This window comes from Folsomia candida, unplaced genomic scaffold, assembly GCF_002217175.1.
Source record: "Folsomia candida strain VU population unplaced genomic scaffold, ASM221717v1 Fcan01_Sc022, whole genome shotgun sequence".
Lineage (NCBI taxonomy): Eukaryota > Metazoa > Arthropoda > Collembola > Entomobryomorpha > Isotomidae > Folsomia > Folsomia candida.
This window is the reverse complement of record NW_019091214.1, coordinates 2,363,971-2,385,739: the sequence shown is the minus strand read 5'-3', so window position 1 is coordinate 2,385,739 and position 21,769 is coordinate 2,363,971. Positions and strand designations below refer to the sequence as shown.

General features: G+C 38.6%; 2 protein-coding genes across 4 annotated transcripts in view; one reads left to right on the top strand and one right to left on the bottom strand.

The window, feature by feature from the left end:
- LOC110858730 overlaps positions 1 to 12,300 on the bottom strand; it is a 33,254-nt gene extending 20,954 nt beyond the window's left edge. The window contains exons 1-4 of one of the 2 annotated variants that reach the window (XM_035858924.1): positions 10,823 to 12,300; positions 10,552 to 10,720; positions 10,083 to 10,157; positions 9,406 to 9,587 (exon numbers count right to left, since the gene is read on the bottom strand). In XM_035858924.1, coding sequence (XP_035714817.1) covers positions 9,406 to 9,587; positions 10,083 to 10,157; positions 10,552 to 10,648 — 354 coding nt within the window. In that variant the 5' untranslated portion in view covers positions 10,649 to 10,720; positions 10,823 to 12,300. The remainder of the gene's footprint in view (positions 1 to 9,405; positions 9,588 to 10,082; positions 10,158 to 10,551; positions 10,721 to 10,822) is intronic. The other variant, XM_022107591.2, reaches the window with a different exon arrangement.
- Positions 12,301 to 14,732: 2,432 nt separating this feature from the next.
- Positions 14,733 to 21,313, top strand: LOC110858746 (protein phosphatase 1K, mitochondrial). Of its 2 annotated transcripts, none has more exons than XM_035858908.1 (10): positions 14,733 to 14,894; positions 16,803 to 17,520; positions 18,009 to 18,115; positions 18,203 to 18,308; positions 19,207 to 19,315; positions 19,478 to 19,560; positions 19,688 to 19,829; positions 20,196 to 20,236; positions 20,318 to 20,407; positions 21,046 to 21,313. In XM_035858908.1, exons 2-10 carry the CDS (start codon positions 17,206 to 17,208, stop codon positions 21,178 to 21,180), a joined length of 1,128 nt encoding a protein of 375 aa, XP_035714801.1. In that variant the 5' UTR covers positions 14,733 to 14,894; positions 16,803 to 17,205; the 3' UTR covers positions 21,181 to 21,313. The 2 variants fall into 2 exon arrangements, with proteins under 2 accessions (XP_035714801.1, XP_021963298.1); XM_022107606.2 differs by having other exon boundaries at positions 14,735 to 14,894; positions 19,397 to 19,560.
- The last annotated feature ends 456 nt before the right edge of the window (positions 21,314 to 21,769 follow it).

Here is a 21,769-nt window from a genome sequence, read left to right as displayed (position 1 = left end):
CTTCTCCTCATCAGTGGAAATGACATCATTTCGTTTATGAGGGGCATCAAGAAAGCACCTTTATGACATTCCGATGTACGTAAAAGTAAATCCCTTATTTAAGACAGTCGAAAGGAAATACGATTGCGTAGCGAGATATCGATTCCTCCGGAGAAAGTAGGAAACGCAGGAATGAAATTGACTTTGCATACTGTTTAATACCTACCAAACCACTTCCTTTTCGCATTGTGATGATACCAACCGACTAATAATAACCATGCATATATATACAAATAGTAGTCCGACTTATAAAACTCATCACGTGCAAAGCACGATGCAAAGCGTACAAGTACCATCTCACTCACTCATTCCTCTCCTCTTCATCATAAATATTTGAGTATAAAAGTATGTTAAATTCTTCTTATGTAAAGCCACAACTTTCTACTTAAATATGCATCGCATCCCCTAAAGCGAGGGAATAATAATTTAAAGGGCGAATAATAGCGAATGAGAGAAAGCATGCTCAGGAAGGCGGGCAGGCAGGTAGCGGTATTCAGAGGCCGCGGAAGCTGTGGGGACATTAACATCGTAGGATAGGGGAGGGAGTGGTTTATATAACATGGGGAGATGATGGGGACATCGAATGTCCGTGGGGACAGAGGGACAATGTCCCCACCCTTCCGCGGGCACTGGACGTACTCGCAGAAGCACAGCAGAATGGATGGAGAGATGGAATAAAGCAGAGAGCAGAGCAAAGTGAGAATGCCTTTGAAACCGAAATGAGAATATTTTGGACAAGAGAAGAAGGAAAACAGGCAGTGGAGCATGTCCTGCTTAGAAAATGGTATTAGTATTACCGACTGTGAGTTTAAATACGGGTAAGAAGAAGGAGCAAGAGAGTGGAGAAAGCTCATAAAATAAAAATTCAAAACCTGTCGGCCCATTTTAGTCGGGCGAGTTGGAAATGCTGAATGTGAGAGAAATACTATATACAAAAGGTGAATCGACATGCTTTATACAACTTTGCATTTGAATATCTCTGGTGCAACTTCGAATTTTGAGCTGATTTTCATAGGCAAGCAAGATAATATCCTCAAAAACATGTCTGCAAAGTTTTATTTGGATAGCTTCAAAAATGTCCCCTCCAGGGTCCTCAGAGTTGGAGGGTGCTGTAAAATAACTTTCCAAACTGCTGTTCTAATAAAATGGCGTCGAACAAAAGATTTTTTTCTTAGGCCCTAGTAAAGAAATTGTCTTTCTGACTATTATCAAACGAATTGGCATGCTTTTCACTATATAAAACCACTTTTGGCTCATGCTTATCTTTTAAGTCCGTTTTGTAGTCTAAATTTGAATTAGCCCAAATGGAATGCGCTCGCGCACGCCACTCACCCACTTTTAAGGGGTGATCTGATACAGTCTCACCGCTACCTGACGGGGAGTGTGTAACTATGCCCTCCCATAAGCTCCCATGTTATAGTTTTAAAAACTTTGAGCGTCGTCAAAAGACAATAAAATTTCGATTTTTTTGCATCAATCGACGCGTATATTTAGTCCCCACAAAGTTACTGAAGTTTTAAAGGATACGTGGCGTATACATGGAAAAATGCGACTTTTTCTGATTTTTTTTCGTGAAAAGAATTATGGTGTGACCATGAAAGCGACTTTAAGGTCAAACTCCAGTAACTTTGGGAGTTGAATATTTGGACACATTTTGCAACAAAAAAATTCGATATTAATGCAAAAATAAAGGTGCTCAAATGTTTTGAAAACTTGGTTTTTAGAAATTACGAAATAAACATGCCCGTCAATTCCAGTTTCCCCAATTTTTGTTATGTTGTAGGTCTTTAGTAGTAGAACAATAGTCAAATTGGACTTATAGTCGAAATCGACCTGCGTGACCTTGTTTCGGCGTCGAAAGGTTGGTAGGTCAAAGGTCACCGATCCCCACAAATGAGGTATCATTGGAAAGGTCTCGGTGAGAGGATTCCGAATATATATACTTTGTTTGGTGTATGACCACTCCTTCATGTTCCAGAAGCAGAAGAATGAAAATCTTCAATTCTCCACAATTTAACACAGCAAGTAGATTGAGAGCTAACATGCAGTAGATGGGCACAAACTCAGAAATATTCTTCGGCCTCTGGAAATTCAGGGAGTGGTCATACACCAAATAAAGTATATATATTCTCGTCGTCGTCTCCTCTCGTCGAGACCTTTCCAACGATACCTCACTTGATAATAAATCCCAATTACAGTTTCGAAAAATTAATTTTGAAATAAAATGAAAATTGTATGAGTTGAACGCCAAATGACTAGTGAAAATGTTTAATATTATTAGAATCTAAACCTCGCTCTTACCCCTCCTTAAGGCCCCCACATTTTAAGACTTTCATACTAAAAATCCCTCTAATGTGTAATTTGAAACAACATTGGACAGAATACTATGATAAAGCACTTGCAAGTTGTTTTTGTGTCAATGTAAGAATTTCGGACTTGTTAAAACACACTAAGTATGCGATTTGACTGATCTGTATCACACGATAATGTAGTATAGCATGGAAATATGCATGTAATGAGATACATTTATATTACTATGTTACTATATGTATGTACATATGTCACGATTTTACCGTTAAAAAGGAACTCAATTTGTCACTATGTCACTTTATAAATATCTTGTATGTTCCTCTATGGGCAATAATGCCTGAAAGGGGTTTGATGAATAAATCAATCAATCAATCAATACTAAAAATCCCAAACGTTGTTTTTGTCCAAGCTACAAATTGTATATTGCACTGTAAGTACTTTTGACAAAATTTTGATAAGTGATTACACCCCTAAAAATCAGTTCTTACCAAATCCCGTCAGTTTTGTAAAAAGGTTCTCCTCAAAATCGAAGCTGAACTTTAAAATTTTTTTACTAATCAAAACGCAGTGATTTTATTATTTTGCCACTTGTACCTTGTAGATAAAATATTTCTGCGATAGGGGACACAAAAAAGTTATAAAAATTTATTTTCAACAAAATTTGGCCATTAATTTTCCAAATAAGTTCACGAGTTGTTTAAGATTCCACGTCAGCTGATTAGCTCGGGTCCTTCTCCAAAACTGTTTACCCAAAATCTCGACTGTTTTATTTAATATTACTTAGGACACGTCCAGCGTTACCCTCAATCTTCATTTGACCCAGTGGGTCCGCTTTCAAGGTCAGCAGGTCAATTCTCTCAAGGAAGCTCGGATTGCTCGCTTTTTGGGGCAAAATATCAGCGATGTTGGAGGGCCCACATTATTTGATTCATTGCGGATTCTTTCATTATTAGATACAATATTTATCTGGGGTTATAATTATAACAATTTGTCACCTCTGACCTCTTTGGTTATCATGCCACATGAATAATTAAGTTTGGAAAGTTATTTTACAGCACCCTCCAACTCTGAGGGCCCTGGAGGGGATATTTTTTAAGATATTCAAATAAAACTTTGCAGACATGTTTTTGAGGATATTATCTTGCTTGCCTACGAAAATCAGCTCAAAATTCGAATTTGTACCAGAGATATTCAAGTGCAAAGTCGTATAAAGCATGTCGATTCGCCTTTTGTAATGCGCTATATATTCGTATTCGTGTTACACACACTCTAAGAAATTTTACCAAAGGATTATCATCGACCGGTGGGTTGACTGGGTATATGTGACATTACCGGATGGTGATAATATATCACCGCTCGGTTACAGCTGAATCACCACGTGCGAACACCAACCACTAATTCGTTGACAGTCTATTACGAACCGGAAGCATACTATCAAAAAATTCTCGTAGTTTTACGTCGGAATGACTCAAAATTCACTGCTTTTCAGCCTTAGATGTCGACTTTTTGCTATAATTTGATGGCCAGTTGTCTCATTGGTTACTACCACCGAAATGGTAACAAATCATAGCCAGTGAGATCATATTTGTCACCTTATTTTTTAGAGTGTCCACACATCAACTAACCAAACCACCAAGCAAGCAAGGAAAAGGAACTTGACTGTTCCGACCAACCAAGTTTATACATCCATCCATGACATGACAAGAGATGGGAAAATATTTCACGTATTTCAGATTCCGAATTCAGATCTGATTTACATTTCGCATTACATTTCCCTTTTCCTACAGCTAAACTGACTCGAACGAAAGGAGCCAATTCTGACTATCAATCCGACATAGGTACTTATTTTCCCAGGTGTCTATCTACATTTCGGTTCGTGTGTTAGGTAAATAATAAATAGGTAAATGCATACATATCTTCAGTATTTACATATTTCTACGTTTGACAGATATGTATGCGCATGTATTTTAATTCTTGATCTAATCATCGATTTAATTGAACTAATATTTACCGTTTAATACCCCGTTATCAAGGTGAAAGGAAATTGATTTTCACGTTTTGCTGCACAATAAACACAGCCAACTTCACTCATATCGTACTAATTTAAGTGAAAATATTAGACGCTTCATGGCATCGTAAACACAGGTAAATCGGCAAATGCGTCGTGCTTTACGGACAAATATTGACTTTGTCAATGGACAATTATTCGGTGAGCGATCAAAGGAAATGTCGAATAAATATGTTCATGCTCTGTATCATCATGGATCAATTCAGTCGCAATCAAGTTTATCAAGGGCTGGAAACCAATAAGGTAAACAGTTCGAGTGGATATCATGCTTAATGGCGTTAGTGAAATGTGCTGTGCGGTGATCGTTAGTTATGCATACGTGGGATCAATCCAATTCCTATTGGACTTGTGATGATCAGGGGATGGATATGTATTTGCGAAAAAACGCCAAAATATTTACGAAATATGTGCGAAAGTAAACATTAAAATGTAAAATTTTAGCAAAAATCTGTATATCTAAAGATCTTTAATGCTCTGAATTTTTTTGATCGAATTTCTGTGAAAAAAAATCGTCTCACATCGTTGAAATATTTACAAAATGTATACGTATTTTTAAAAAAATATCTAAAACATTTCCATATTTTTTTAAAATAATAATGGAAATATTTATAAATGTTTGAAAATCTAGAAATATGTGAAAACATTTCTAAATTTTTGTGCTCCATGCGAGTTAAGGGACACATCCACAAAGTTTCACCATCCGTCGTCATCAATAAAAAAGTTGAAAACAAATACATATCCGCCGTTTGGTCATACTATACACAAAAAGCAGACCAATATTTATTTGTTGTGTCTGTGTCTGCTCCAGAATTTTCTTTTTCCTAATCCCGTATTTACAGCCAATTTGCAAAAAGACTTATTTACGATCAAACTTATGGCATGACTCAAGTATAATAACTACTAAACTGAAAATTTGTTATAGCTTTCGACACTTTAGGGTCATAATTATAGGGGTCATAAAAGGTCAGACGACTTGACATTCAAGTGGAAAAGCACTTATACATAACCTAACATACATAAGTGTTTTTAATGGATCAAGAAGTTCTGTAGAGTCTGCGTCTCGTGGAACTATCTGTCGGCCTATATGTTTCTACTATTACTTCAGTTGAGCAGTGACCGCGGAATTGTGGGGACAGAGGGACAATGTCCCCATCATCTGCCCATGTTATATAAACCCTTCCCTCCCCTATCCTACAATGTTAATGTCCCCACATGTCCCCACGGCTTCCGCAGCTACTGCAGTACAGCAATACGAAACGATGTTAATAAAACCGTCCAATTTCACGCTATTTATTTTTACTACTTTCTTCCTGATTAAAAATGCATTTATTGCGATACCTACTCTGCATCTGTTAATTTTTAAAATGAAACGTACGTACTGTAATCAGTGCCAAAAAACCTGCACAGTTACACTTTCCCTTTTTCTCTAATGCTACACGAGTCCAATCACTATCAAACGGAATTTGCAAAAACGAAACGAAAGCCCAAAGAGAAAATCAGCATATGTATGTAAAACCAGGGGAAAATCTGCACGTTTAGTACCCTCGAATTCCCAACGAACGAACGAACAATAAAGAATTGATAAAATAAAGAACCAACCAAGTATTCATTCGAACGGAATAAATTGCATCGTCAACTTTCTACCGTCCAGCTGCCCTCCATTCGTGTACTCACTACTCGATTTTTTACAAGAGAAAGCAAAGACATGGAAATTCTTGATGGTAAAAACAAGAACAAGTGGGCATATAAATTCATGCTTCTGGACAATGCGGATTGCGAAAGTGGAGAAAGATCCGATGTATTTGTACGTATTTCGACAAAATATACATGCAGAAATCGAACAGAAATATATATCGACAATTGCAATTTGCAATACGCTTAAATATGTACCAAACAAGTTACTCATCTCGTCTCGGATTATATTTTGCTACGTTGTACGTAGAAATTTGCAATGCAATAACAACACGGCCGACAACCTCGAGGCGGACAATACCTACGCACAATTTGTATGCACAAAGAAACAGGAGCCCGACAAGGACATGAAAGAATCTAGATGAAGAAATAACTAAATAGTACTAGATTACTGGATGCATACGTAACTTGGTCCTACGCACAGTGACCGCGGACATCTGGGGACATTAACATTGTAGGATAGTGGAGGGAGGGGTTTATATAACACTAGCGTATAGCCCGGCCAAGGCCGGGTTCTAGAGTGGGGGGTGTGCCCAAAGCGAAAAATCCGTCATACTATACTTTAAATAATTCGCAGTGAAGACTTTGTCATACTACATACATACATCAGAGTGAGGGTTTGCCCAAATCATACTGCATTTTAATTAACCTGGTCACAGTACAATTTAATTTCCCCCTGTGGGGGTAGTTGAATAGTTAATTACTTAAATTCCCGTCGCGTGGGAGTAACTGCATAGCTAACTATTTAAATTCCCACGCTTCACGCTCCCGTTAAGTTCCATAAACCCCGTTAACTTCTACAATTAACGCCAAGCTATTGACGGATTCGGATTCAGCATCAAAAATACATTCGAATTGATATGCGACATAACGAATAAGCCATATTTGGACACCACGGTCACGGCAAGGTCACGGGGGCCTCGGAGGTCAAAACCATTAATGGCGTTGGATTCAGCGTAAAAAATACATTCGAATTGATATGCCACTCGCTGTGGGTGGAGTTTCTCAAACTAAAATAATTAATTAATAGTGTTTATCAAGATCACTTATCATGATAACCACTATTGATGAGTGATGTATGTATGTATACTGCTCACTCACTCAATTTACTTGCACACTGCAAATATACAAAGACATTTAATTTGAGATTGATGGCAAGCGTACGTGAAAGTCACGTGCAGGCGAAGTGAGACTCATGCAGAAAATTCATGCATGCAACCGTTGCTCCGCGTCCTTCTTTGTCTCCTCTACGGGGCAATTTGCATTGAGAGCCACAGGGACCCAGGCAGAACTTAACACTAACGCTTTATGGAAGTAGATGGGCAGATGATGGGGACATTGTCCCCCTGTCCCCACGCTTCCGCGGCCACTGCCAACGTACGTTCGTATGTAGATTCGAACCAGCTATGCACTCCTGCTACGTGCTTTTTCCCATCAGAAGAGTGAGTAGATTTGCAATCAACTTTCCCCAGCTCAACTCTCAACTTGCACGGTGAAAGTGAGTGAACCATATTTCCTCTGCCTTTCACAAAGGAAAATGATTCTTCCCATTGTTATTTACTTAAATGCACTTAATTTACTTTGTCCTGGAAATCGCTTTCTCCATTTTGTCAAGAGAACTCCGAGTTATAGAAGTTTTATCCGTACAAAGGAATTTTAAAGAGATAGTTAAGCAATACGTGTATGCATATTGTAGACGGATCCTTTCACTGTGAAGTAATAAGCCTTATTTAGCATTAACAATGGAGGTCTCTCAAAGTATGCTCGCAGATTTTGAGCAAACTAGTGTGAATATATTACAAATTTGAGTAATATGAGATTTGCAAAAGGCTAATGTACAGGTTTTGCGAAGATATTTGCATCCGAAGAGGAGAAAACGCGCTGAAAAATTGACAAGTTTTGCAGTTTTCAAATTTACAGTGCATTTTCTCCTCTTCGGATGCTAATATTTCTTCCAAACGTGACTATTGGGATATCGTGTCCTTCGCAAATTCATAATAATAATTTCAATTTCAAATTCAATTAGCAATTTCATAATAATCAAATTTATAATCTATTGACACTAATTTGCTCAAAATCTGATAGCATACGCTGGGAGACCTCCATTCTACGTAAGTCCCATATAGCCTTCAAGATTTAACATCTACAGCGATTTCACGCCATTTGAACCTTCATAATCCGAGAGAAGGGCTTAAATCTTTCCATTTCAGGAGGAGAAAGTAAATATGCGTAATTTGAACTGATCGCGATAATTATAAAAGTAATGATAGTAATTAATTTGCTCGTTTCTTAGAAGATCGATTCAATCTTCACGTCATTTTCTCCTGGGTCCAATTTCTTCTAAGCGAACCCAGTATAATTACACTTTTTTCCATGCCGTTCCTTCAAAAGCAGTGAGACGTTTGTTCTAATAATGCTAAAATGCGCTTGATGGATATTGCTCCACTTTAACAGATATCGTTTTCAACTGTTTTTCCACGAATGGAGCTCATCTCTCGGAAAGAAGTGGAGAAATAACGAGGCAAGGAAGAACCTGCTTAACAACAGATCCACACAACTAACAATTGGGACGCAAACCATGTTCAGCCCAGATTATTTTTTGATCATCTCGGTTTGAAAGACCAACTCTTTAGAAACAACATTTAGTTTGGAACTTGCTCAGATGCGAAAAATTCAGCACGTTCTTGGCGCCGCAAATTCGCGAAACGCTCAGTTTTCCAGTGAAATCTGTGCCTTGTGTCAGTTGCACGTTTTTGCGAACTTTCGGCACCCATAACTCGCTAAAATTTTCGCATTTGCCGCACCAAACGTCCTTCCTAAAGAGTTCCTCCTTCAAACTAACATGGCAAAAAATAATCTGGGTTGAACATGATCTGCGTCCCCATTGTAAGGACCAAAGCTGCTAACAACTACGGATGGAGATCATCAGCTCACTCAGATCCTCGCTTTTTTGGACGGGTTCAAGAATGCAATTTGGGTTATACAAGACGATTTACGCCCTTTCTCCTCCTCTTTTCTCATTACTACGACAGAAGAAGACGAAGAACACCCAAATTCACTCCACTCAATTTCCGTCCTTAATTGGGCTAATTTCCCAATTACAATCATTACTATATCCGCTGAGTGGTTTCGCCTTATTACTTTGCGATAAGCCCCTTGAGACTAGTTTTGATGATATCAACAGTATTTTTGACATGTCTCGTTTCATTCCCAGCAGAATATGTCTCATTTTTGGTCGGAAATGCCAAATATTTGCTAAATATTTTTGTCTACATATGTACAAAATCCATACCAACCTTGATCATAGATTTGAGAAGAGGATACCGGTTGAACGGGTTTCGAACTTCTTTTGATTTTTCGTATTCTATGTGCAAATTGACCAATGCTTGTTTCGCCGTCTCGTAATTCGTTTCCAACCTTCGTCTCAGCGATCGCAGGCGCAAGTTCGTCTTGATCGCTTCCTCCTTCGTTTGGCCACCTTTAAAATAAAGGAAAATTCATAAATTGGATGTAAATTTAGCATTCAATTACATAACATTTCCCATAATGCAATCATTGCAAATAGAAATGCAACAGTTTTCTAAATATTCAAGTGATTTCCCACAGAAATTTCCAAAAATAGGGCTAAACAAGGAATAAAAATAGGTAAAAAGTGACTACATACATAAACAAAATAAACTCAAATAAAGACAAATTTGATGGAGTCGTACGTCTACGTTTTCTATGAATTTTTAACAAGGTTCCTACCCTTGGAGGAAATGCATAAGTGCGTCAAACCGTAATGACTTTAGGACATGACATCATACAAAGCACATACTCAAAAAAACCCTTGAATGCCGACATGTCCAATTAGCGTACGTCTGTGTATGTTCACATTTGCATGAGAAAAAACAACAGGAGAAACATATTGTTGGTTGGTGAATGAATACACACAGAATAAAATGCAGTACATAAATAGATAGACACCACTCACTTGGGGCACCTTCATCCCGTACATCTTGCACGATGCGACGGACACTTTGAGTGAATTTTCCCATGAGGTTGCTCTCTGCAAAAATAAAAATAAACACGGCTGAATGACCACATTCAGTGTTTCGGGTGCAAGTAACCCCTTGCAAAAAACCCTTGCAAAAAATAACGGGGAAAAGTGGTTTCTTGCGGGTATTTTGACCTGCAAGAAATGCAAGGCGCAAGAAACTACGCCCCGTCGCTGCACTTCATACGGCGCGTAGCTGGATGGCGCCTATTTTTGCACCTTTTTAGCAATTTCTTGCACCTCGCATTTCTTGCCTTTCTTGCTTTGCAATCCAAGAAATGTAGAAAAATCGCAACCCACGAAACACTGACCACATTACTGATTTACCCCATAAATACCATCTTGTTTTCCAGCCTTGTCTGTCGCACCACAATTTTCGCGATATCAATAAAATCCATGTACTTACTACTGTCCGTCCTTTGCGTCCCAGTTTTCTTGATGCTGTCCGTCACCGAGGATGACGACGACCTCCCAATTCCAGCACGATTCAATTCTCTCCCCATTTTGTCAAAGTCTTCCAATACAATTTCTTCTCTCTTGTTGTACGATACGATCGTATCGTATCGTATTTTTTTCTAGGAATAAAAGTCTCAATTTGAGATTAGCTTTGGTATCAAAATCCCATCTTCCAATCAAACCCAGTCCTACGAACATCCAGCATTTAATAATGGGCTTACTTACTTTCACTTAAATTCGTACAGGACAATCAGTCAAGTCTCGAGTGAAATCTTGACCATTAAAGTCAATGCGTAATTGACTCGAAGAAATGGTTGAGCCTGGGATAAAACTTGTTCGTGGGGTGATTCGATGCGGGACCAAAGAAACTTCTTTCACTCCGAACGAGTTGTCTCTCGCTTTCACTTTTCTTTTCTGTGTGTAGGGATTTATTTTACTTAACTTTTCGCACTTTTTTTCTTCCGACTTTGTATATTTCCCTCGGCCTGACGGTGCTAAGTGACTTTTTTTTACCAGCTTAACTCAATCTCACCAGTTGGGAGGCAGTCACGTTGCTAAATGTGTTGGTTTTATGGTAGTTCTTTTCCGATTTTTAGGAATGAAGCTGGTTACGTGAACCTTCTGTTTCGTGTCTCCCTTTGTTTCAATTTGATGGAGAATTACGTTGGCAGTTTTGAAATGAAAGCGGCAATCGACACTTGAAGGGAACTAACTTCTTGTCAGTGGAGAAGAGAAGTGGTTCTTCTCGCGGTGGGAAAGTGACTACTCGCAGAGGACCCGAGGATGACAGACATTCAGAGAAAAAGTCAATTTATTTTCGCACGAGGAACAATCCTCGAATGGAATCATGCTATTTTTTAGAGGAATTTTTCTCGAAAATCAATTGAAACCGCTGTTTTAATTAATTGTGTGTGGATAGGGACGAATTTACCAAGCTATTAAGACAATGCGGGTCGTTAAGCTGGAAAATAAGTATCGAATGAGTACAATGGGTCACCTCGGCCCACACTGTACGATTCCCTGCCTAAGAAGAATAAAATCCTAGATACGTGCAGAAGATGCTTTCACTTTTTCTCCTCTAACAGACCAAATTGCAACCTGCTTTCTTCTCCCTGAACAAATTGCAACTGCCAAAGGAGTCAAGTAACAGAGAGAGTCGAGTAGGAAAAAAGAGTTATGTTGTGGGAAGGCGGAGCGTATACGAAGAAGAAGTAAGATGATGATACAGGAGAAAATGCAACAGTTTTCTTTCCCAAAAGAGTAAATGGACCCAGCAGGAGTCCAATTCCAGTACCAACCAAGTTGCTTTCCTACTTGGAAGAAAAACTTGTCCGTGAAAGGCTGACTAATAACAACCGACACCACACCAACCAACTCGGGAGGGGGCCAAGCCAGCCAACTTTCTAACTGAATCTCATACTCACACCCGTCGTGTGAGACTGCTAGTCTGCGACGTAAATACAAATAAAATGTGGTTTTGTGTGCTAATGTAGTGGAAGAGGAGAAAGTGAAATTTGGGTTCGTTTTACTGGACGAGAGAAGCAAGACTACATTCGCGACGAGGCTCTGTTGCACGTCTTATACGTATTCCATCACATTGAGCCTCGTGTGCTGAGGATGAGTGAGTGAAAGCTCAGCAAGTAGTAGTGGATCAGTCGTCGTCGTCGTCGTGTGAATGCTCAAGGCAGAAGGAAGAAGCACCACCAGCTAGGACTCGTTATTCGAATAAAGGAGGAAAGGAAAGGCCTGCTTTTTCAACTAGACGGGGAAAGCAGGGACGTGGAAATGATGAGACGACGAGGATCCTCATCTCGTCGCATCTGGTGAAGAGAAAGTATGAGCACAGGAAGTCACCTTTCCAACATGCATCTCCATCATCATCGTGATGACGGTGTAGGAGAGAAAATACTTGAAAATTCACCTACTTTACACTTTTATTATGGATTCATCATGTTGGATTTTCAGGGTTTGCCTATTGTCAGCGAATATTTGACGTTGGATTTGACTTGCAGATCGAGCAGTTTACGAATAATTGGTTGCAACGCGAGGCGTTATTTGCAGGGGAAGGCAAAAGTTTCAAAAGTTTTCGGTAAAATTAACCCAACCGCCGGGTGGGGACTCAGCACCAACTCTTTTATTAAAGGGAGAAGGAAAATACCAAGACAAGCATTATTTACACTTCAATGAGTGATATATGTTAATGTGTAGAAAAATGTGGGAAAGTCACATTCTAGAAAAAAGAAGAACGGGGTGAGGAAAGTGGATGATCTGCTATTTCGGTTTAGTCTTGAATCGATTTGAGGATGTCGAAAGAGACCTGAATGTGGTTGGTTTTGGTGGGTGGGTGGATGGGTGAGTGTATGTACAATAGAAATTCAGTGACTGCGGAAGGGTGGGGACAGGGGGACAATGTCCCCACGGGTATTCGATGTCCCATGTTATACAAACCCCTTCCTCTAATGTTAATGTCCCCACACCTTCCGCGGCCACTGAATCAAATAGGTCGCAGAAGAAGTGGTGTGTTACATAGCCAAAAGCTATCACTTGCACATTTGTACATTCTTCCAAGGCCAATTTTTGTCAAGGGAAGGGTGGAATAAAGTAATATTTACGTGGAATGAAATTGTCTCTATGTATTCATACCACCACCACCGCAATTATGAAATGTAACCACCATTGCCATTATATTTGATGCGGGAGACGATATCCCTGCCAGAAATTGCACCTTTTTCTTCGTCTTGTATCAATTGCGAGTTTTTTGTTGTTATACGTAAAGCAAGCCAACATTACACCGCGAGGATAAACATAACTGTAAAAGTGTAACGAGAAATTATAGGTTTTATGCACGACCGACCGACCCACCGACCGACCACCAGCCAGCACCCTCGACATTCCCAATTTTCTGGACTACAAGTTTTTTTCTCCATAGGAATTTGTTCACCATATTGGTAAATATTTCCCCATATTGGTTTACTCTTGGAGGAAATCTTTCCCTGAAAGATATTCCTACACGCTTTTTTCGTTCAATACAAACAAACGAGAAAGCTTTGTGTTTTGTTTTTTGACATAAAGAAAGAGAGAAAGTGGGACCAACACCCACGAACGAACGAACACGGGCTGCCTGCCTAACCATGCTGTATATAGAATTGCTTTTACTGAATAAACCAGACGAGAGAAACGTATGAGTAAACCTGCTGGGTGAAAGCTCATGTAAAATAAATATAAGAATTTGCTCTTCATGATGATGGAGATGATGACTGGCTTTTAAAAATTTGGGAACAATGCAGTCTTATGTAATAAGAGGGCACTCTTAGAAATTCAGGATTAAAATAATACCAAGCGGTATTCGTGTATAGCTCTGCCAAAGTTGTATTGACGAGTAATACCGTGTAGTAATAGCTCGATATTAAAGTTTTACAAATTTTATGAAGGGGTACAATTTTGATACCAAACGGTAGCAACTTTAATACCGAGAAATCATTAACTGCCTGACTATACCAGATTTCTAATAGTGTGGTGAAAGCTCATGTAAAATAAATATGCGCATTTGCTCCCCATGATGATGTCTAGCCTTTTTAAAAAAACCTTGTGAACAATGCATTTTGCACCATGTTATGTAATAAGTTCATACGAGCATAAAAATAAACGGTACTAAAAATAGTAAAATATTTGACTAGACATTATTATTAAAAATTCTATTAGTCGAGTATGTATTGCGGGGATCGATAAATAATTGAGAATAAATAGGTGCCGTTTAATATTTTGTGGCTGTGTGCCTTAATAAATTCGGTTCGTTTAGTTGGATTAGTTCTGGGGCATCATTACCTATGTCGTAATTACTGAATTATTGACATCCACGCCTTAATTGGGTCTGGAATATTATGAATTTATCATTTTTTGTCTATCTTTAGGACGTAGCATACTCCACCAAAAATAAGCAGTTTCATTATTATTACGAAGTAAATATTTGCATAATGTTTATTACCGCAGGTAATAAAAGAATGAAATGCATACACGCAACTAGAGAAGAATGACATGCAATGTATTTTCCAAAGGCAGACTTCTCGGCACGATTTTCGGACCCTTTTCGGAGTTTGGCTCGACTAAAGCGGCAAAAAGTTTGGTTTATCATGAAAATGTAAGTTCGTAGTAACACATGGTTCACGACGACGACTGTTTAAAATTGATCATAAAAGCTCATTTTTTAACAATCAGAAATATTTAATATGGTGAAGTTTTGCTAATTTTTTGTGCAAATTTTGTGCACCTGGAAAATCCTTTACCTATTTAAATGTAAGTTCGTTTAAATTCTTGGTATTTTTATTTTTGGCGTTTTACTCATACAATATAATTTTTTCATTTTCATTTTAACCTTCCAAATGTAAATTTGTACAATTTATCGATTTGATCAACTGCTAAATTACGATTATGTATAAGGCTAAAGACCAAAGTTTAGAATTTGCACCACAATATCGCTAAAGTTTGCAAGGTCGTATCAATTTCGATTAAAAAGCTCATCGCAAAATCACTTTCCTGATACAATCGTTGGACATCGGTTAAGGTTTTATCTTTAATTCTTGCTTTGATTAGACTTGTTTTGATAAATTCCATCCCCTCATTTTAACTTTTTGGGTATTGTATAGGTACAGCTTTATATTTAGAATTATATAGATACCGATTAGATTTAGGTATCTTTCTACGCTTATCGGTACTTCGTTCCAAGAATTTCTTCAAGTTCAAAAGTGACCAGAAATCTATACATAGAACACAAATTCAGCGTAAACAGAAGGTGAAACCAATGTCAGTTTAACTTTCTTTGAAGTTGTTCTTTTTTCTTTGTAAAACTTACTCCCTCTCCAACAAAAAGTAACATTCTTTCATGATCACATATCAAAATTGATTAGGCCGCACTGCATTTCGCATTCCTCAATCCGATCCGATTCGATACATACATACACAACCAATTTCGTCACACTTTGACTATTCAAATCCCGGAAATCGTATATACAGTTTTGCAATCATACATACGTTTTGGATCAGTAAACTGAAACGATTCTTTATAGAGATGGAAAGTCACAATGGCTGATTTTCTTTCACAAAGGGTAAACAACAACCTTCTGAAAATCAATACGCGAAATAGAGACAGATTGCAAACACGCCCTCATAGCACACTTTTCTCGTAAAACGTAAGATGTGGTAGCATGTGGAGTGTCACGACCATTGGCCGCGGAAGCCGTGGGGACATTAACATTGTAGGATGGGGGAGGGACGGGTTTATATAACATGGGCAGATGATGGGGACATCGAACAACCGTGGGGACATTGTCCCTCTGTCCCCACCCTTCCGCGGCCACTGGTCACGACGACATTGAAATACATAATATGGCAACAAGGTCTTCTTGCATGCCGTTTTGAGGACAAAAGGCAAACATCAAATGAACCTCTTTAGCCTTGGTCGTGGCGTAGAATTGAATTAAGAGAGAATTAAACGGAAGTGAAAACGCCGGCGGAAGTTTACTTGGAAGGCGAAAGGCGCAGATGTGTGTGCTGGTTGAAACTGAGACTTTGTTTATAAGGGAGAGAGAAAGTCACAAACATCAGAGGAAACCTGTATCCGAGAATAGTATGCATGTAACACCATCCCGTTATGAAACGTTCCGTTGGAAATTGAAACGCTCGAGTCAATCAAAATTCATACGATGTCAAACACCACGCCTAAACGCAATTTAATTATTCTCAGAAAAGTTGCAAGGTCTCTTGTGCAGCTTTGCAGTGTGATCAAAGCAAAGGTGTATATATGTACTTATTTACACGTGCCGTGCATGTTGGTGACATTTCAGGGGCTTATGTAAAGAAGGAAAAAAGAGAAATATGCAAATATAGTCTGCAAAAAAGTACACAAATGCAGAAAACTCGTGGAGTAGAGGGTTTCCAGCATCAAAGTAAAAAATCTGCAAATGTTGCATAAAGTTGTAGACGTACTTCCACGTAAATAAAGACGTAAGCACGTGACAAAATAAGTTTGGTTCTGCATCCCATGCATCGAACAATGAGTTTAGAACTGCATAACAAATATGAAAAAATATAATAAAGTCAAATCCCTTCCTTTTTAATGTTTTTTTTAACTTATCAATTAATATTTTCAATACATTTTGCCAATTTTACAAATAGCACGTACAACCAAACTATACTTTCTCCCAGGTGCTTTACCAATTTGGCTCCTAAGCTACTTCAAATCTCGTCCCGAACACCTTGTCACTTTCACCTTTAACTTTCTCCGACCGGAAGTTACTTCAAAATGGGGGCAACCTTTACATCCAACTTTTTCAACGGAGCACAAATCCACACGAGGTGAAACAGAAAATATTTAAGTTGAAAATACTACATCCGCAATTTCAGAGGAGAGTTAGAAGAAAGTGGATAAAAAATAATAATCCGTCCAACCTAAAAAAAAGTCAGTGCATGTATGTACGCCCTGAGTGAATAAAGGAAGCTAATAAAATCCTGGGAAAGATGCAGTAAAGTGAACAAAGAAAAGTAAATAAGGATTTGGGAACTACACACACACACCGACCGAGAGAGCAAGTTATTGTTGTTGGTTAGGATGGATCGCCGTATAATAATGGGGATTTGTACAAGTCTGCAAAAAAGAAGATTCAGAACACTTTTTAGTGGCGGTGGCAGCAGTGCAAATACGGAGAAGAATGCCGGTGTGTCCCCCATCTTCTCAAGAGTTTGTGGGAGATGTGAAGAAAATAATTGGAATTCAAATGCAAGGTGGAAGTCGTCGCAGGGCACGAAAACTAAATCCTCATCGTCATCCTCCTCCTTTGTGGGAGCATCTGCTAAACTTAAGAAGAGAAAGGAGAGTCTGGATAGTTTAGGGACGTGGGATACAGCTACGGATTTACCGCTTGAGGTATAATAAATTGGTCATATGTAGGGACTTTTAGTATTGAAAATGACATTCTTCCCGGGTTTAATTGACTCGTCAATCCATTTATGTATGTCTCATAATGGAGGTGTCCTAGTGTACGCTCTCAGATTTTGAGCAAACTAGTGCCAATCGATTGCAAATTTAAGTTATATGAAATCTGCAATAGACACGATCTGTCAATGCTAAAATTTGGCAAAGATATTTGCATCCAACGAGGAGAAAGCGCGTCTTAAATTTGACTGCACTTTTCAAATTTACTGTGCACTTTTTCCTCTTCAGATGCAAGTATCTCCTCCAAACTTACGCATTTGTTCACCAAATGTCATATTAATTCTCAATCTAATGTCATTTTATGTCATAATTATGCAAATTTTGCATTAATTAAATTTGCCATCGATTGACACTAATTTCGTCAAAATCTGAGAGCATACGCTGAGCGACCTCCATTCTCAGTTTATCCCATCTTCTAGGTTGATGCAACAATTGCATCTGGCAAACCTGTCCCTTCCATCAGGGCGAATAACGTCGGCGTCTCCTCCGGTAAGGGGAGACGAACCTACATGGAAGACCAGTACGGGTAAGAAAAATCATCATTCCGACAGCTGTAAATGTACAAAATGTACAGATAACTCATGTATTGTAACATGTACATACATATTTCCAGAGTTGGGAACTTGAACGGTGATCCTTCTGCTTTGTACCTTGCTGTTTTTGACGGACATGGATCCGACGTTTGTGCCAACTTTTGCGCCACAATTTTCCCCAAACATGTGAGAGAGATTGGTTTCTATTGTATTATTATAGATATGTACGTACGTAATTCAAAGTTTAAAGTATACTGCATGTGTTTGACATCAGTTGCTATTGAGTAATACGGACATACACATGAGGGGAAAACCATTATGAAAATTGATGTTCGTGCGGGATGTCAAAATTCAAAACATTCGGATGGAAATGATGGTTTTTGTAAAAGAGAGAACGGTTATATTTAGACGGCAGAGTCAGTCGGGGAAAGCTTTCAATACAATGAATAACTTTCACCCGTCGTTCCTCTCCAAAAACCTACTCAACTTTAAAATGGTTTCGCTTTCTTCGTCCTCAAACTTCATTTCACGCAGAGATTTTTCAATTCGTATTTATGTCATTTTACGTCTCAATCATTCCCGTTCACTGATTTTAAAACAGACGGAAGAGCAGGGACAGACATACGGCGGGTGTGTGTGCAAGGGACCAATTCAGACTTTCTCTTTTCTCTTGAGACTTTGCATTTATATTGTGTGTCACGTCTCGTTTGATGGATTTCTCCATTTGATTATTCGATTCATTCCTGGTCTGTGCCATTATTTTCGTATTCCGTTATGCAAGATGTATGTTTGTCGTGCAATGGACTGGTTTCGAATGTTTCACTTAATCGAGTTATGGTTTTCCAGTTCCTACGAAGAGCATGCATTTGTGATCTCCTTTATGTATGTATGCATGCCTTACTTATATAACCATTGGCCGCGGAAGCCGTGGGGACATCTGGGAACATTAGAATTGTAGGATAGGGGAGGGTTTATATAACATGGGGAGATGATGGGGACATCGAATAACTGTGGGGACATTGCCCCTCACGTTGTCATTGTCCCCCACGTTCCGCGGTCACTGAATATAACCAACTTTACACAGCTAGCCTACTGGTTTCAAAATCCTGACGTGGATGTGCCCACCGCCCTTCACAAATCCTTTCTCGAAGTTAACAATGCCTTCGCGAGTTGGTACATTTTTGGCAGACGGGGTAAGTACATGTGTAAATACACATGAGGATAAAAGTTGTATATAAAAATATTAGTGTATGCTTAAAATTATCAAAAACTAGGTCCGGATATTAAGAGTTCTGGATCAACGGCAACAATCTGCATTTTGAAGGATAACATACACCTTTTTATTGGCCATGTAGGAGACTCCCGAGCGATCCTGTGCAGATCTGGGGAAGCCAGAAAACTCACCACGGACCATGATCCCTCTCTTATCACGGAGAAAGTGAGTATATATGCACAGAATTCTATCTCCTTTCTCCACAATATGTGTATGTACACAATGCGCTATGCATGTTGACTTTGCCCATCTTTTATGAAGAAGTGGATTTTCTTTCTTTTTTATTATTCAGACAAGAATTGAACGATCTGGAGGTCGAATAAGTGACACTGGTCGGGTAAACGAAAGACTAGCAATGAGCCGTAGTATAGGAGATCATGAATTGAAGCGTTTTGGCGTGATAGCCGCACCGGATGTAATTTCTATGAAAATAGGTAAAATATCATTTGTCTCTTGACAGTAAATTAATTTTTTATTTGAATTAAGCTTAGTACTCAGGACGGATTTTTGGCTTGAAAAAGTTCAGCAAAAACAACGAAAATATGAAATTTAAATAATACGAAAATTGAGTTAAAGAAGCACTCCAATTTCGTACAATTTATAGCGAAATTCAGGTAATTCCAGTGAAGGGGTAATTTAATACAAAGCGAAGAACCTATCATTTCACGCGAAAAATCCGTCCTGTGTACTACCCTTTAATCGTAAATATCCCGTAATTTTTGTTCTCAAATTTTTTGTTCCACGTTTCTTTGCACTAATGCATATTTCTACGTGTTCATATACCCATTTTATTATTCTAGACCATTCGAGGGATTCATTTCTCGTCTTAACCACCGACGGGGTTCGTACATAAGTTGAATTTATATAAGGCATTGTCATCCCATATCCGGCATTCTATTACATATTTCCTTTCTCCCAGCAGATCAACAACGTCATGACTGACACCGAGATAATCAACACGGTGCTGCAAACAAAGGACCCGCAGTATGCAGCCACGCTTCTTACCGAGACAGTAAGTGAAAGCGGAAGAGGGAACAAACACGGGTTTGATAACAAAATTAAACTCGAGTCACCACTCGCGAATCCTTCAAAAATCAAGTCGCTTTTAGTCCATATACCAATTCAACCGCATGTTTAGCACGATGGTGGTGAATAGAAGAGGAAATTATGCCTGATCTTGAGAACGAGTGAACTTTCTCTTCCTGCAAAAAGTATTTGTTCGAGTTATTCAGTTCAAGCAGGGGAAAGTTTGAGATTTTCAATTTTCTTTTTTGGAGAAATTCTGATTTAAGGCGAAGGAAATCTATTGAGCAGGAAGAACAAATAATGGGACAAATAAGCTAAATTTTTAGTTTTGACAGATTTTTTCTGAGAAATGAGACATGGTTTTTACCAAAATCTTTAAGTTTTCGATGTCGTTTTCATAAAAGGTGAAAGCGTACGTTTGATTTGTGGTGGAAACGTGCTAACACGTTTGCTGTGAAAGCGGGGAAAGTTTCCGGGAATTTTCGACCATTTTTAGGCTATGTTTTTTACGGGTCGTGAGAATTTTCAGGGATTTTCTTCCCCCCGTTTTCTGGGAAGAAAGCAGAAATCGAACCCAAAATTCAAAATAAAAATTTTATACAAATTATGAATTGGCACTTTCAGGCATTTGAGTATTCCTCCGAGGACAATATTACCGCATTGGTCATCCCACTGGGCAGCTGGGGAAAGTATAGCGCCGCAGCCACGATATTTCACTCTTTCGGGAAAAGCTTTACTTCTTCTAGTCGTTTTAGTTAGTATTTACATTGTACGAAAGACCACTTTTCACTAGAGAGACTGGACTGATTCGCTAGAGATCATTACCAAAATGTACCTAAATCAAAGCTGTATAAAACCAAAGGAATAAATATTTAATTACTAAAATACTAAATTCGTGACTCAAAGGGCCGAGAAGAGCATTATTCCACAAATTCCTCGAGGATTATTCCAAAAGCTTTGTTTTTGCTTAGAAACTAAGGAGGAGAGGTTGTGAGGTGGACAGTGCCAGATTTTGATGCCTTTTAGACATGTACTAGGTGAGTGTCTAAAACTCCCAAATGGTTTCGCTCCATGGTCCCATTTACACCCACTGAAAATGGCAAAAAATAGTAAAACACCCTGTTTTTGGTGCATCCACCAAAAATCAAATTCTGATTGGATTTTGAAAAGTCGTACGTATTTACAGTTACAAATAGCAGCTTTATCATGTCCAATATCAAACTCGTTTTTTGAGTTTTTTGAAAACAGAAAATTTTAAAAAATACTTCAAAAACTTGAAGTTAATATTGAATATGATAACCCTCGACGGTTTATAAACTGCAAAAATTATAAAAGTCCGACCAAAATA

Bases quoted from the DNA above. Each gene is read 5' to 3' on its own strand.
- LOC110858746 (XM_022107606.2), top strand. From the start codon at position 17,206: ATGGATCGCCGTATAATAATGGGGATTTGTACAAGTCTGCAAAAAAGA. The intron at 17,521-18,008 runs GTATAATAAATT...CCCATCTTCTAG, and splicing joins CTACGGATTTACCGCTTGAG to GTTGATGCAACAATTGCATC. The intron at 20,408-21,045 runs GTAAGTGAAAGC...TGGCACTTTCAG, and splicing joins CCACGCTTCTTACCGAGACA to GCATTTGAGTATTCCTCCGA.